Source organism: Schistocerca piceifrons, chromosome 7 (genome assembly GCF_021461385.2).
Source record: "Schistocerca piceifrons isolate TAMUIC-IGC-003096 chromosome 7, iqSchPice1.1, whole genome shotgun sequence".
NCBI lineage: Eukaryota > Metazoa > Arthropoda > Insecta > Orthoptera > Acrididae > Schistocerca > Schistocerca piceifrons.
In genome coordinates this window covers 558,369,670-558,387,403 of record NC_060144.1, presented here as the reverse complement: position 1 = coordinate 558,387,403, position 17,734 = coordinate 558,369,670, and the positions used below count along the sequence as shown (strand labels likewise).

Here is a 17,734-nt window from a genome sequence, read left to right as displayed (position 1 = left end):
GGCAGAGTAGTAATAGAACCCAGTACGTTGTCCTCGATGGTGAGTGTTCATCGGAGGTGAGGGTATCATCTGGAGTGCCCCACGGAAGTGTGGTAGGTCCGCTGTTGTTTTCTATCTACATAAATGATCTTTTGGATAGGGTGGATAGCAATGTGCGGCTGTTTGCTGATGATGCTGTGGTGTACGGGAAGGTGTCATCGTTGAGTGACTGTAGGAGGATACAAGATGACTTGGACAGGATTTGTGATTGGTGTTAAGAATGGCAGCTAACTCTAAATATAGATAAATGTAAATTAATGCAGATGAATAGGAAAAAGAATACCGTAATGTTTGAATACTCCATTAGTAGTGTAGCGCTTGACACAGTCACGTCGATGAAATATTTGGGCGTAACATTGCAGTGCGATACGAAGTGGGACAAGCATGTAATGGCAGTTGTGGGGAAGACGGATAGTCTTCGGTTCATTGGTAGACCGCTTATAAAACACTGATACGACCTATTCTTGAGTACTGCTCGAGCGTTTGGGATCTCTATCAGGTCGGATTGAGGGAGGACATAGAAGCAATTCAGAGGCGGGCTGCTAGATTTGTTACTGGTAGGTTTGATCATCACGCGAGTGTTACGGAAATGCTTCAAGAACTCGGGTGGGAGTCTCTAGAGGAAAGGAGGAGTTCTTTTCGTGAATCGCTACTGAGGAAATTTAGAGAGCCAGTATTTGAGGCCGACTGCAGTACAATTTTACTGCCGCCAACTTACATTTCGCGGAAAGACCACAAAGATAAGATAAGAGAGATTAGGGCTCGTACAGAGGCATATAGGCAGTCATTTTTCCCTCGTTCTGTTTGAGAGTGGAACAGGCTAGTTGTGGTACGAGATACCCTCCGCTACGCACCGTATGGTGGATTGCGGAGTATCTATGTAAATGTAGATGTAGATGTAGAGGGTTCATCGAACCATTTTCATACTACTTCTCTACCATTCCACTCTAGAATGGCGCGTGGGAAAAAGGAACACCGAAATCTTTCCGTTCGAGCTCTGATTTCTCTTATTTTATTACGATGATCATTTCTCGCTACGTAGGTGGGTGTCAACAAAATATTTACGAATTCTGATGAGAAAGTTGGTGATTGAAATGTCGTAAATAGCGTTCAGTAAGTAATCGAGCCTCGGGTGTTATTATTGGGTTGGTGCAGAAGTTCGTAGCGTTTTTCCGTATACTTAATAAACGCAACAAATACACATGACAGTGACTTTAGTCATTAGTAACATATCCTCCTTTACTTTTTACAATAGTTTTCCAACACTGGTGTAATTTTGCGACTTGGCAGGTGTAAAAATCACCTGGTTCTGAGGCGAAGAAGTCGTCGAGCCATGTTCGGAGCGCTTTTACAAAATGCTCAAATGTGTGTGAGTTCTTAAGGGACCAAACTGCTGAGGTTATCGGTCCCTAGACTTATACACTACTTAAACTAACGTATGCTAAGAACAACACCTACACCTATGCCCGAGAGAGGAATCGAACCTCCGGCGGGAGGGGCCGCGCAGTCAGTGACTTGGCGCCTCTAACCGCGCGGCCACTCCGCGCGGCAGCGCTTTTTCAACTGGAGATGAGGTTCCTCGAAGGTTGTTCTATAGAGAGCGGGAAAGCTGTAAATGTGACGGCGCAATGTCAGGTGAATAAGGTGGGTGCGGAATGAGTTCCCAAACCAACTCCTGTAAAGTGTTTTTATCAGTCTAGCAGAACGTGTGTGGGTGTTATCGTAGACTATCATTACTTAACGCAGTCCTCCTGGTAGTTTTTCTCGGATTGCGTCTGGAAGATGTTTCATTCGTTGACAATAAATGTCAGCAGTGATCGTTACATCTCGGAAAAGCAATTCGTAGTACACCATACCGTCGCTGTTCCACCAGATACATAACAATATTTTTTATGGATGCGCACACGTCTTTTTACTGGGAGTTGTTTCTTTGTTTGGGCTCAAACATTCCTTATATTACCACAAAGACCTCACCCACACGTAACGATACGGAATGGGAATGGTCGATGTTGCTCAGTAGCCAGTTGATGACTAGCAAGCGGCTACTCGCCGATTTTTGTGATTTGGCTCAGAGCATATGGTACCCATACCTCCGTTTCTTGAACCTTCCCCACTGCATGCAAATTTGGCACGACGGTGGAAAGAGCACAGTTGATCACACTTGCCAGGTCTCGAGCACCATTGTGGATTGAGGGGGGTAGTACGTCAAACAGGCCGACTTGGAGCAGGAGAGGCACCACAGGACATTTTAATTTCCACTGTCTATACTTTTACAAATAAATGCATAAATCTTTAACAGCGTGACCAGGAAGGATTCAGGACTCATACTGATAACAGAGGAAGCTCAAAAACGTAACAAAACACTTTTTTTTACATGTGAAATTTCATCAGTTTTTCACTTACTACTGGCTGCATTTGTTGCTATAGGTACACTTTTCTTCCTAAGTAAGAGAGTTACAGGTGTATGAAACTTTTGAAGTTATTTAATTTATGAAGAAATGAATGAACTGTTACATTTTAAACTTCATGTTTAGGAAAAACTCAAGTTCTATAGTTAATTATCTCAATTTTTTCCACAGTTTTTTAATAGATTTGGAAAATTCTAGAGTTTCATACACCTGTAACTACTGTTTGTATGCTATGAAAAATTCATCGAAGAATCTCTCTTACTTAGGAAGAAAAGTGTACCTATAGCAACAAATGGCAGTAATAAGTGAATAAAGGATGAAATTTCACATGTAAAAAAAAGGTATTTTGCTACGTTTTTGAACTTCCACTGCGATGAGTGTGAGTCCTCAATCCTTCCTGGTCATGGTGACAAAGTTTTATGAATTAATTTGTAAAAGTATTGACAGTAGAAATCAAAATGTCCTGTGGTGATACTCCTGCTCCAAGTCGGCCCGTTTTGACGTCCTACCCCCGTTAATGCGTTTAAACGATCTTCATTAGACCTCGAAGGTCTTGCTGAACGCTGAGAGTCACTAATGTCAAAGCGATCTTCCTTAAAATGAGAAAACCATTTTATTGCTGTGCTCTGTCCAAAGGGATTACCCTCATACACGGCCGAAATGTTTCTGGCCACCTCCGCTACTGTCGCCCCTCTATTGAACTCAAACAGATGACTATGTCGGAAATGTTCCGATTTCTTCAGTTAGCATTTCATTTTCTAGTGTCTATATCTCCAGGCAGTATCTCCAAATGACAAAATGACAATATATAAACTAAAATAGCAACAGTGAAGAACAAATAAAAAATTATGGTCGATAAATGAACCTGTAGCAACGAGAATACCAATACGCAAACAAAAACGCTACGAACTTATTACTATTAATTACTTATATTGGTTACTTATATTGGTTATACAGTATGTGTAAAGTATGTTGGGATTCGCTTAGTGCTTTCATTCTGAAACACTTTATGGATAAAATCCGGGTATTTCCTGTGATGTCATTTATCTGCCTCGAGAAAAGCAGGCAGTTGCTAGCTGCAACACTTTCCCTATGTGTTAAATTTTTAAAATCAGATTATACCTCTTAATCAGTAGACTATGACAGGTTTTTAAATTTTTAAATTCAATAATTACCCGGAAAATTGAAAATCAAATTTTTGTTTCCCCTTTAAGCTGCCAGATAGGCATCTTACAGCTTGTACTGCGTTATTGGAAAGCAATTTGCTGTCCCCCCTAGCACTAGTCAGACACATTTTCTCTGGCGTTTCGGCAGATATTGGGAATTTAGTTTTTCCCTATTTGTAGCTGGAGTCATTCCAAAGAATAGCACTCATCAGGCCTTTCCATGCGACGCCTAGCGTCGAGAAAGTGTCGGTTTGTTCCCAAGTATAAACAAAATGATTTATGAACTGGAACTTTATGTGCCTATTCGATAGAACGATCCGAAATTAGTCTAGCGCTATATTCGTTTTATCGTTATGTATGAACAGGAACATTAAAAAAAAAAAAGTATTCCAGTAGCGGCTGAGCAGTGTTGCTGCAAGGCGGTAGCAGTCAACGTGGGCCATGGAAGCTACTGTACTGCTTATTTAAGGTGTTTTAACGTTCCTGTTAACAGATACCTGTCGACACTGGGCATAGCATGAAAGATGTGATGAGAAATGTTTTTGGGCTGTCTTCAGCTACACATTAGAGAAATGAAATTGCAATTATGTGCCGAAATACCAAAGAAAATGCGCCTGACGAGTCTAAGGAGGAAAGGGTTGATTCAGCAGTTGCCCTTACCTTTGGGTGTTACGAAACCTGCAACGCCTTCAATAAGCACCCGCGAGATTTTCATATTCTCCTGCTAGCTATGTGCAGTCTATTAATATTACAGAAAAAAATGAGCAGCACCTTTTTGTAGGATATTTAATGTAGTTAAATTTTATACTGTGATACGTTTTCGATGGGCGCCACAGTTTTCGAGTTTTTCAAGAAAAACGCATTTAAAGATCAGTTTTGTACGTTTTTCTCGAATAATTCATAAACTACAGCCTCTAGGGGAAATAGATCGCAATATAAAATATAACTACATTAAATTTCCTACGGAAATATCCTGGTCACTTGCGCATGGCGAGGGAGAAAATATAAAAGTCTTACCTGTGGTATTTGAAGGTGTTGCAGCTTGCATAAAGTCTGTAGGGACAGGCAGTTGAATGACGTTGTTATATTAATGTTAACTATTAATGTTTACTATTCAACATCCCATTAGAACTACTGACGGCCTTGGCAGAGCCAGTCCTGACAAAACTCTACCATCTGGTGAGCAAGATGTATGAGACAGGCGAAATACCCTCAGACTTCAAGAAGAATATAATAATTCCAGTCCCAAAGAAGCAGATGTTGAGAGATGTGAAAATTAGCGAACTATCAGTTTAATAAGTCACAGCTGCAAAATACTAACCCGAATTCTTTACAGACGAATGGAAAAACTGATAGAAGACGATCCTCGGGGAAGGTCAGCTTGGATTCCATAGAAATGTTGGAACACGTGAGGCAATACTGACCTTACGACTTATCTTAGATGAAAGATTAAGGAAAGGCAAACCTACATTTGTAGCATTTGTAGAGTTAGAGAAAGATTTTGACAATGTTGACTGGAATACTCTCTTTCAAATTCTAAAGGTGGCAAGGGTAAAATGCAGGGAGCGAAAGGCTATTTACAATTTGTACAGAAACCAGATGACAGTTATAAGAGTGGAGGGGCATGAAAGGGAAGCAGTGGTTGGGACGGGAGTAAGACAGGGTTGTAGCCATTCCCTGATGTTATTCAATGTGTATATTGAGCAAGCAGTAAAGTAAACAACAGAAAAATTCGGAGTAGGTATTAAAATCCAAGGAGAATAAATAAAAACTTTGATGTTCGCCGATGACATTGTAATTCTGGCAGAGACAGCAAAGGACGTCGAAGAGCAGTTGAACGGAATGGACAGTGTCTTGAAAGGAGGATATAAGATGAACATCAGCAAAACGAAAACGAGGATAATGGAATGTAGTCGAATTAAATCGGGTGATGCTGCGGGAATTAGATTAGGAAATGAGACGCTTAAAGTAGTAAATGAGGTTTGCTATTTGGGGAGCAAAATAACTGAGGACGGTCGAAGTAGAGAGGATATAAAATGTAGACTGGCAATGGCTAGGAAAGCGTTTCTGAAGGAGAGAAATTTGTTAACATCGTGTATAGATTTAAGGGTCAGGAAGTCGTTTCTGAAAGTATTTGTGTGGAGTGTAGCCATGTATGGAAGTGAAACATGGACGATAAATAGTTTGGACAAGAAGAGAATAAAAGCTTTGGAATTGTGGTGCTACAGAAGAATGCTGAAAATTAGATGGGTAGGTCATATAACGAAAGAGGTGAGGTATTGAGTAGAATTGGAGAGAAGAGGAGTTTGTGGCACAACTTGACAAGAAGAAGGGATCGGTTGGTAGGGCATAATCTGAGGCATCAAGGGATCACCAATTTAGTATTGGAGGGCAGCGCGGAGGGTAAAAATCGTAGAGGGAGACCAAGAGATGAATACAATAAGCAGATTCAGAAGGATGAAGGTTGCAGTAGTTACTGGGAGATGAAGAAGCTTGCACAGGATAGAGTAGCATGGAGAGGTGCATCAAACTAGTCTCAGGACTGAAGACCACAAGAACAACAACAAGAATTCCTTGTAAGTGTCAGTATTGTTTCCAGCAAGAAGGCCAGTAGAAAGTCTGGGCTGCCGATGCCGCTGCTTGGCGTCGCAGGCGAGGCGGCGCGCCGGCGCACTCACGTTGTACTCGTCTCGGAACTCGTTCTCCATGCGGGAGAGGCGGCGCACCTCCCAGGAGAGCTCGAAGGCGGTGAGCAGCGGGTCCCGGGAGGAGAGCGCGATCAGCGAGGAGGCGGTGAGGGCGCGGTACGCGTTGATGCGCGCCTGCGAGTGCCGCAGCGAGTCCGCCTCGCTCGACACCACGCACTCGTCGCAGCCGCACCTGCCGACACGCGGAACACGGCGCCGGACGTCTGTCACACTGGCGTTCATCACAAGAATAAATCTCATGTCAACGTTACACTATGAAACTCCCTGGCAGATTAAAACTGTGTGCCCGGCTGAGACTCGAACTCGGGACCTCTGGCTTTCGCGGGCAAGTGCTCTACCATATTTTTTTTTTTTTTTTTTTTTTTTTTGTGGACAGCTGAAAATGTGTGCCCCGACCGGGACTCGAATCCGGAATCTCCTGCTTACATGGCAGACGCTCTATCCATCTTTTTTTATTTTTTTTATTTTTTTAAAATTTTTTTTTTGTTCATATACATCAATAGGCACTGCTGAAAATGTGTGCCCCGACAGGGACTCGAACCCGAACCCGGGATCTCCTGCTTACATGCAAACGCTCTATCCATCTTTTTTTCCCCTGGAATAAATGATGACTATTTTTTTTTATTCTTTGGGTTTTTAAATGTGAGGCTTACCACCTTTGCTGACATGCATGTTGTTGTACTACCGCATAAATTGTGTCTACAATATCCATATGTTGACAAATAGCGGCTAAGTAGAAAATTAATTAATTAAGGAAATGAAGAAAACTGAAAATGCCCAAATGAAAGACAGGAAGACATTGCGGATAGTACAGATACAAAAGAAACATGCTCCAATGAAATTCGTGTCGGGGGCGACACCTGCTCACGACCCGACGTTCGATAGAGCAAGAGAGCCATCTATCGACTCGTTCCCCAGACGTTGGTGTAAGACTGGGTCGTCTTCTCGAAATTAACTAAGGATCCGTACGTGTGATCGATGTCTATCTCGGCTTCTTCGTCTATCTCATCTCTCACCCGTCACACCCCATCTGGCCGGCGGGTCGGTAAATGTAAGTCGCAAGTAATTGGCGAAGTCTTGCCCATATCTCTTATGCTGTTGCAACTTCGTGTGTCCATCCAGGAGAAAATGCCAAAAATCAATTTTATCCTTTTCCGATTCGTTATACACGTAGCCCACCACCATTCCCCGTACCCACGTCACTGCATTGGTTTTTTGGACCGGAAAATAAGATTCTTGGGGGAAAAAAGTGTGTCTGACGAAATTGTGTGAGGGGCGGAGCGTAACAGGAACGCCAATATCTGTTGTGCTAAGTGCCACACTGGAGCCGTCCCACTACATGCTAAACGATGTTCATCAGTGTCCACTGTTGCGCAGCCTAAACATAGTAGAGTGTCTGCCAAATGAATCGCGTGCCGCCGTTGATTCGTTGCGAGCTTCCTATTTACCACCAATTCAATTTCAAATTCTGAAGGTGGCAGGGGTGAAATACAGGGAGCAAAAGGCTATTAACAATTTAAACAGAAACCAGATGGCAGTTATAAGAGACCAGGGGCATGAAAGGGAAGCAGTGGTTGGGAAGTGAGTGAGACAGGGTTGTAGCCTGTCCCCGATGTTATTCAATCTGTATATTGAGCAAGCAGTAAAGGAAACAAAAGAAAAATTCCGAGAAGGTATTAATGTCCATGGAGAAGGAATAAAAACTTTGAGGTTCGCCGATGACATTGTAATTCTGTCAGAGACAGCAAAGGACTTAGAAGAGCAGTTGAACGGAATGGACAGTGTCTCAGAAGGAGGATATAAGATGAACATCAACAAAAGGAAAACGAGGATAACGGAATGTAGTCGAATTAAATCGGGTGATGCTGAGGGAATTAGATTAGGAAATGAGACACTTAAGGTAGTAAAGGAGTTTTGCTATTTGGGGAGCAAAATAACTGATGATGGTCGAAGTAGAGAATATATAAAATGTAGACTGGCAATGGCAAGGAAAGCGTTTCCGAAGAAGAGAAATTTGTTAACATCAAGTATAGATTTGTCCAGAAATCGTTTCTGAAAGTATTTGTATGGATTGTAGCCATGTATGGAAGTGAAACATGGACGGTAAATAGTTCAGACAAGAAGAGAATAGAAGCTTTCGAAATGTGGTGCTACAGAAGAATGCTGAAGATTAGATGGGTAGATCATATAACGAAAGAGGTGAGGTATTGAGTAGAATTGGAGAGGAGTTTGTGGCACAACTTGACTAGAAGAAGGGATCGGTTTGTAGGACATGTTCTGAGGCATCAAGGGATCACCAATTTGGTACTGGAAGGCAGCGTGAAGGGTAAAAATCGTAGAGGGAGACCAAGAGATGTATACACTAAGCAGATTCAGAAGGATGTAGGCTGCAGTAGGTACTGGGAGATGAAGAAGGTTGCACAGGATAGAGTAGCATGGAGAGCTGCATCAAACCAGTCTCGGGACTGAAGACCACAACAACAACAACAACAACATTTTATTTCAGCTTGAAAATTGAGTGTGTGCTGGCTACCTATTAGGAAAAACGTAGCCAAACATTGAGACTAGCCATGCCTCTGAGGCCGCTCAGTTAAGCTGAGTGTTGGCTGTAATAAATACATATTTTTTCGTGCCATAGCAGGTTCGGGTTCGAGCTAACTATTCAGTCAAAACTAACTTTTTTATCAAAAATCGTGGAATAGCACCAACACAAACTATGTAAATATTTCCATCATTTTCAGCGAATTTTTCAGTGCGTAGTGCTTACTACCGTCATAACATGTGTATGTGAAAATGGCTGTAAACAGAGAATATGTGTATCTGAAGATGACTGTACTTCCCAGACTGAAGGGAAAAACAAGCCGTGCAGAAGCTGACATGCAAGTGCCTAAAATGGCTCCATACGTGGAATTCCCTTTTATCAACCTGACGCAGTTCCCAGTTATATTCATTTGGCTGTGGCTTCAGACAAACCGTCTTTTGACCTTATATGCGAAAGTGTGGGTATGAGAGAAAGAATGTCGCAGGCGGACTGGGAATTACATTTTTATTACACCTTTTGGTGTACACTTTTCACAAAAAAATCACATTTTTATCCATTCGGTTGAGAATGGGTTGTGGTGAGCTGGGCACTGAGCGCCCTGCACATACCGTCACCAGCACCGCCTCACCGGACCGTGGCTGCGCCTACCTGACGTCATGAGGCATGGGCAGCGTGGCGCCGCGGTCCAGCAGGATCTTGAGGATCTCGTAGTTGTTCATGTGCGCCGCCAGGATGAGTGGCGTGATGTCGGGCGTGAAGGTCGACGAGGAGCGGTCCACTGCTTCCCAGCTCTGGCAACAGTAAGCGCCGTAGTCGCTTTAACGTGGCGTTTTCCACTCTAGAACAGCAGGTAGTCCACTGCTTGCCAGCTCTATCTACATCAAGCTACTGTGGTGCTGAGTAGACACTCAAACATGGCCTACTTCACTCTACAGCAGTAGTTTTCAACCTGGCAGCATTTGCACCGTTAGGGGGGAAGAGGATTGTGAAATTTTCTGTGCGGTACGAACTAAAAGGTTGCGGTTGTGATGTTGTCGCTGTTTCGCCGGACTCTACTATTTATTAGATCGTTATCATCAGTCATGTGGTATCCACTTTTGAACAATGGAATCTTCCGGATTTTTCCATTCACTGTGGGCTTCAGCTGTAAGCATCCATTTTACTGCATGTGTCCTTATGTGAGATAATCGCTTTCCATTAGATTGTTACCTAGATCTTTTTTTTATCGCGTCCAGTTTAGTAGGGAACACCTCCTCGTCACGTCCTCATCCACCTTCATTTTATTTATTGCTGTTATGCACTGAAGACCCAAAGAATCTGGTACACCTGCCTAATACCGTTTAGGGCCCACGCTAGCACGTAGGCGTGCTGCAACACGACGTGGCATGGACTCGACTAATGTCTGAAGTAGTGCCGGAGGGAATTGACACCATGAATCCTGCAGGGCTGTCCATAAATTCGTAAGAGTACGAGGGGGTAGAGGTATCTTTAGAACACCACATAGCAAGGCATCCCAGATATGCTCAATAATGTTCATGTCTGGAGAGTTTGGTAGCCAGCGGAAGTGTTTAAACTCAGAGGAAGGTTCCTGGAGCCGCTATGTAGCAATTCTGGACGTGTGGTGTGTTGCATTGTCCCGCTGGAATTGCCCAAGTATGTCGGAATGCACAATGGACTCGAATGGATGCAGGTGATCAGACACGATACTTACCTACGTGTCACCTGTCAGAGTCGTATCTGCACGTATCATTCCAACTGCACACGCCCCATACCATTTCAGAGCCTCCACCAGCTTGAACAGTCTCCTGCTGACATGCAGGTTCCATGGAGTCATGATGTTGTCTCCCTACCCGTACATGTCCATCCGCCCGACACAATTTGAAACGAGACTCGTCCGACCAGGCAAATTGTTTCCAGTAATCAATAGTCCAATGTCGGTGTTAGAGGGCAAAGGTGAGGCGTAAAGCTTTGTGTCGTGCAGTCATCAAGGGTACACCAGTGGGCCTTCGGCTCCGAAAGCCGATATCGATGCTCTTTCGTTGAATGGTTCTCACCCTAACACTGCCGGCCGCGGTGGTCTCGCGGTTAAGGCGCTCAGTCCGGAACCGCGCGACTGCTACGGTCGCAGGTTCGAATCCTGCCTCGGGCATGGATGTGTGTGATGTCCTTAGGTTAGTTAGGTTTAAGTAGTTCTAAGTTCTATGGGACTGATAACCACAGAAGTTAAGTCCCATAGTGCTCAGAGCCATTTGAACCATCTGAACCAACCCTAACACTTGTTGATGGCCCAGCATTGAAATTTGGAGCATTTTGCGGAAGGGATGCCCTTCTGTCATGTTGAACGATTGTCTTCAGTCGAATTGTCCCTTTCTTGCAGGACCTTTCTCCGGCAGCAGCGATGTCGGAAATTTGATGTTTTACCGGATTTCTGATATTCAGGTACACTCGTGAAATGTTCGTACAGGAAAATCCCCTCTTCATCGCTATTTCGGAGATGCTGTGTCCCATCGCTCGAGCGCCCACTATAACATCACATTGAAACTCACTTAAATCTTGATAACCTGCCTTTGTAGCAGTAGTAACCGATCTAACAACAGCGCCAGACACTTGTCTTACATAGGCGTTGTCGACCGCAGCGCCGTATTCTGCCTGTTTACATATCTCTGTATTTGAATACTCATGCCTATACCAGTTTCTTTGGAGCTTCAGTGTATTTACGTCTTCCACTTCAGTGTGTTCATGAACTATGTCTTTTTATTGCTATCTCTGACAGCAATTCACATGACGTACCACTCCATTTATTTCTACTAACACTGAATTTTTAGTGGGTTTCACATTAAAAGTGTCTCGTTACTGTCTCGTTACCATAAACAGAAACTTGTGATCCGGCCGAAGTGGCCGTGCGGTTAAAGGCGCTGCAGTCTGGAACCGCAAGACCGCTACGGTCACAGGTTCGAATCCTGCCTCGGGCATGGATGTTTGTGATGTCCTTAGGTTAGTTAGGTTTAACTAGTTCTAAGTTCTAGGGGACTAATGACCTCAGCAGTTGAGTCCCATAGTGCTCAGAGCCATTTTTTTAGAAACTTGTGATACACACTGGTTGTAAACTTGCCTTTTAAGAACATTGTTAGCTTTGTTTCAAAATACCTATTTTTTACCAAAGCCACCTCACTGCAATTTCACTTTTTTGTTTACTTCATTTGCTCTGCATTCACGTGTAGCAGTCTGCATTTGTCGTTAGTAACGAATTCCACTACCATCTATTATCCTGACTGGAGGAAGCGGCAAGGAAATTCCTAAGTTTTAACACCAATTAATAAATGAATATTTTCTGATAACGAAATTCGAATCACAGAACAACTTCTGAGACACATAAAAGACACCACGCCCGAAAAGGTTTTGATAACACAGTAACTGAAATGTTTAGACAAGTAATTGGTGACGGTATCTGTGATTATCGGAATAAGCCTGAAGAATACTGATTCAGTTGGCTAACGCTAATAGATGTAAAAATGTGCTATCGGCTCTGGCATTAGTGGCAACAAAAGCGAGGAACTGAATGATCCTAGAGCTTTACTTAAGATCTACATTAATTTTTGTCAAATCGAATACAGAAAAGTGTGTTAGAAATCAAGAGTAACGCCTATTATGTTGACTTATTATTTTCTGGTTTCATAAAAAAATTTGCAAACGACGCGAATTTTATTTGCTCGAACATTAACTAAATACTAGTTACATTTTACCGTTTTAAAACTGAGAAGGCAATTTTTTTAAATTTAAAGACTAGTTAGGTGTTAAACTTCGTTGGGGTTGAAACTTCCTGGCAGATTAAAACTGTGTGCCGGGCCGAGACTCGAACTCGGGATCTTTGCCTTTCGCGGGCAAGTGCTCTACCATCTGAGCACGACTCACGCCCCATCCTCACTGCTTTAATTCCGCCAGTGCGTCTCCTACCTTCCAAACTTGGGGTTTTTGGTTGGTGTTTGATCTCGTGCAGGTTTGTTTCACTAACGTTAGCAACGACTGCTCTAGAAATTCCCCTCATAAGAAGGGGGGCCGTACGAATCAGCGCCTTTAACGACCTGCAATGTTACTTCTTGGTGGGATGTACAACAGCCCACAACAGTCTTGCTTGACTAGACCAGGACAACTGTGCTCCTGATGGCGATGACAAACCTGTTGCGCATTTCTCTCCAATCTTTAGGAGGCGTAGCCAAAAACTGAACTCAAGGGTGCCCCTTGCAAGTTGCACCTCAAATAGCTCCTATTATTCTTCTAAGTATACTCTTTTTTGTCCACATTGAACTTTAGTTTATGTTTGTAAACTATAGAAAGGTAGACTAAACGATGCCTACAGTCGTCTACTTGCTTGTTGTGTGAAAAGCTCACAGAAAGTTTCAATACACCAGTGGGAGAGCCTCAAAGAAAGTCATTGTGCGTAACTGACAGCTGTACTGGCACAAGCCAGAGCCCTTGTTGCAATTCAAGCAAAATATCATACTACTTCCTCCACTTTACTGTTGCGATGAGACATTCTAACTGATTCCCCAGGGTACTCATAAAATTTCTTCCTACATACCACTCGCGAATGCAATATAAGTGACGGGAAATTAATTCTGATGTGCTGTAATAAGCTCGCAAGACAGGAAATTAGTCATTCCTGCCTAGTGAGTGAGTCCACAAGGTTGCGCAGGTACGTCACATCCAAGTTAAGCCACCAAATCAAGCCACCTAATTGCGGGGACACCAATGTCGGCGCCTTACCCGCTGTCCCAACACCTCCCAAAGATTTTCTGTGGGGTTCAAATCAGGTGATTTTGCAGGCCAATCGAGACGTAATAGGGTGTGGCAATTTTCAGCAAAACAGTCGCAAATTCTTCCAGCCCGATGAGTTTCGCTGTTGTCGTCCTGAAAAACAGGAGGAGCAATGGCCTCTTGCGCGGTGACCGACTGCGAATGTTCATTGGACGCAGTTCCCGTCGCAATTTTCCCTCGCTAGCAGGTTGGGATGGACGTTAAATCATTGCCTGCGACAATTCTTAAAAGGCTTTGAAGCGATTTTGAGTCACAAGCCGTGAAACGCGACTCTTGTTCCTCTCAGTCAGGAACTTTTTCGACCACAACTCTCTCGTCATGTTCCGTGACCACGTGTGTTACACCACTGCCTGTTGACACGTTGATCTGTCCGCCGCGAAACACCATCAAATCCAGCAACTTCACACACCGTATGACCCATTTCGCCACCCTGTCACTTCTTTACATTTGTCTATGTTGACGGCAATATCTCCTTGAAACGTAAATGTCTCACTGATTGCTATGCTCATGTAAAGCCAGTACGCGCACAGTTGAGTACGTAAATCGATCGCTGCGCCACCTGTAAAGGCTTAACGACTCATCTGTGCATACTCGCTGGGGTAACTAATTGTTTTTCCGGTGATCTTAGATTCCATCACATGCCCTGTGATGACATGTAGAGTATAAATGTAACGGTATGCATGTAAAACCTCCTGAAAGTGTCTACTAAAAATACACAAACTGTATGGTGTGCTCTTCAGTTCGTTGCCTATGGATATGGCTAATGCGTCCTGTCACTTGAGACATTCTTACAACGAAATACTTACAGCTTCCGTGAAAAATTCTTAGATTAACGTTTATACCATGTGTGCAGACTTTCCAAAACAGCGTGCTGTGTTATCGTCGGGGAACAAAATGTTTCTAATGTCTATACATTTTTAAAGAAAAGAGTAAAAATCATAGCAAAACAAAACCAACTCTAGAAAACTTTGGTTGTTTTTAGTAATAATGCACGTGGTTGTCCACCGTTTGTGCGTCAGACAGCTCAGAAAGAAAAAGAGAGGGGGGGGGGGGGGGGGTGAGAGAGACAGAGAGAGAGAGAAAGCGATAGTGAAAGCTCTAATTTAAGCCGATAAAAGTGAATAGGGTTGAGCGATGAATGAGGGAACGCAGAGGGGACGGATAATTATAAATGATGATGGAGAGACGTACAAACTGAAGCCCTGTAGACAGTGATGACTAAGGATAAGAACTGCACTTTTAGATAGTCAGTGCGAATTACTCCGAGGATCAATAACCGTGGTTACATACTGATAGATGTTTTTATACCATAATTTACCAATTAAAAAGTCCTAAGGTTATGAGATATGTTGAATAGCCGTATACTACCACCAATAATGCAGTGAGGATCTTTAATTCGTGAGAACGAAAATTATACGTTAGACGACATCTTTGGAAACAACTAAAAGTAACTAATTAATAATATATTTGTAGATAAACTAACATTCAATTTAAATACTTCATCATGATCACTGTGCTACAGAATATGGTAAACCATGTGAAACTGCTGCTTTGAAGAATCATTTATTATTATCTATCAAATGTTTTTCCTATGCATTAGATACTCGTACAACAGTAACAATATTTGTTTCGATATTACCGTCGTCTGTACCGTATTTAAACTATTGAATTGTAATTACCATATCGTCATTTCTCGTCAAGGAAATGTTATGCCTCTCCATGTTACTTAAATCGGCCAGATATTATCTTTGAGTAAACACATCCCTGGTGTAATGTACGAATCATTAAACTGGAATGTTTACAGTTACTTAGAACACTTGAATATTAAATGCAAAAGAAGAATATGTTGTTAATTGGGTAAGCAAAGTCATCGATATGTAAAATAGAGCAAATATAGCTGTAAACTTGCAAAAAATGAAGTAGTCATGTAGTGACAACTCATAAACGGAGAGATGTCTGAGTAGTTGCAAATGCTAGAGAGTGCTTCGCATTAATATATAGCTACCTGCAATTTGTTATGAACTGTTCATCACATACGGCAGTCAAAGTAACGTTTGCAAGCACAGCGAAACTGTTAGAAATACCTGAGAACTGAAATTTCATACTAAACTGAACTTCTATTTCAAATGTCGGGCTGAGTGCCACGAGGCAGCTGACATAAAGATATGAGAGCCTACGTATACTCACATAGGGTTCTCCGGGTTTATGGATCATCTCCTCCCACTCCAGCAACATCTCCACGGCCTCCACGTACTCTTCCTTAATGGCGTGCAGCAGCGCATCCTGGAAACGATAAACATGTAAGTGGAACAGTTACTATGCGAGTTAGAATAAGGCTCAGTAGATTAGAGTGCAAGTGACCACATTCTTGTACTCTGATCAGACGTTCGACATACCACGCAGACGAATGACCATTAAACTTCATAAGCAAAGTGGTCTCTTATCAGTACAATGTACAACAAAAATTCCATATCAATTTGTTCCACTGCAAACTAATTTCAAATAACTTGCTACTTATTGTGTTTTTAATAGACTTTTCGAACTGCAGCTGTTAAGCACATGCTTTATTGCACATCAAAATCAAATATTTCGACATTCATTATTTATACTTATATGAAAACTGCAAGTAATTATTCTAATTTTCTGTTAACGTTTGCTTTCCTAGGACCTTTCCTTATAGATACATAACATGTTTCTTATTACAGAACACATAAATTAGTTAGCTAGCTACTTGTTATATACATTACTTGAACCATTCTTGTATCGAAATGGGACTAGTCAGTTTAAAGGATATGTGTGCACGTTTAGTATTAATATTAATGAACACACTAGTTTTTAGTTCTGCTTATGAAACAACTCTTAAAAACTAGATCTTCTTCTTTTTTATCTTCATAGGCTACCAATTTTTAATAGAAATTTGTCCATGAAATAGAAGGAGTCATCCAGGAGAAATGATTTTAGGTTACATTTAAAACTTGATTTGCCACCTGTCAAATATTTTACGTTCTTCGGAAAATGGTTAAACATTTTTGTTGCTGCAAATTAAACTCGTTGCTGAATCACTGACAACATTAATGGTGGATAATGAAGGCTATTTTTCCTCTAATATTGTAGAGTGTTCATCACTATTCCTCTCAAACTGTGATGAATTATTTATGATGAATTTCATCAGCGAATATATGTATTATGATTATGCAGTTAAAATGCCTAGCTGATTGAAGAGGTACCTGCACGAAGTCGGCGGCTGAACACCAGGTACTATTCCCACTGCTTGTCTTAGAGCAATCAGTATTTTGTTTCTAAGTGATGAGTCACCCCATAAAATTATTCCATAAGACATTATTGAGTGGAAGTGAGGAAAAAATTTGAGAAGGTTGATTCGTTTGATTCAAAGACTAGGACTTATACCACGAGCAAAAGTAGCTGAACTTGTTTGCCAAGTCAGTAATATACTTCTGTCAGTTCAGGATTTCATCAACGTGTAAGGCCAAAACTTTGAAGCATTGTACCCTATTTACTGACTCTCGTTCATGTGCGACACAAATGTTGGCATGACTATTTGTTGTATAGAACTGGAATATGATGCTCATAAGTTGCATTAGGTCCATCATAGACCACACCTACTACAATAGAACCAACCGATTTACTCAATTTGCCTGGGCTGGAGGAAGTGTGTAATATTTAAATTTTCGCCCTGTACCGTAGGATAGCTACAGTATGCCCGTTATTCCGATAGGTATACAAATGGTCACTACACCAAGGTCTATCCAAAAATTTGATTCCTTATCTCTGTGATCAATAGACCCCGAGATATGACCACTTGAAAAATCACATTTTCGCGTATGGCTTTTTGGAACGTATTGTTACCGTGCATTGTCGTCCACGGACCACCTACAACTTGGACTGTGCCTCTGGTTGGCGGTAAAGTAATATAGACATTGAAGTTCATAAAATGTGGATGGAGTATATATCTTATATATGTGAACATTGTTTCATACAGCAAACCAAGATCGTCCGAGGACTTACAGTTCATGTCTCACAGAGATGTGCACCGAC

At 42.1% G+C, this 17,734-nt stretch overlaps 1 protein-coding gene across 1 annotated transcript in view; it reads right to left on the bottom strand.

Moving 5' to 3' along the window:
* LOC124709076 (transient receptor potential protein-like) overlaps window positions 1-17,734 on the bottom strand; it is a gene marked incomplete at its 3' end in the record, with an annotated part of 289,063 nt that overhangs the window by 168,988 nt on the left and 102,341 nt on the right. The window contains exons 4-6 of the mRNA XM_047240724.1: window positions 15,866-15,961; window positions 9,512-9,654; window positions 6,292-6,493 (exon numbers count right to left, since the gene is read on the bottom strand). Coding sequence (XP_047096680.1) covers window positions 6,292-6,493; window positions 9,512-9,654; window positions 15,866-15,961 — 441 coding nt within the window. The remainder of the gene's footprint in view (window positions 1-6,291; window positions 6,494-9,511; window positions 9,655-15,865; window positions 15,962-17,734) is intronic.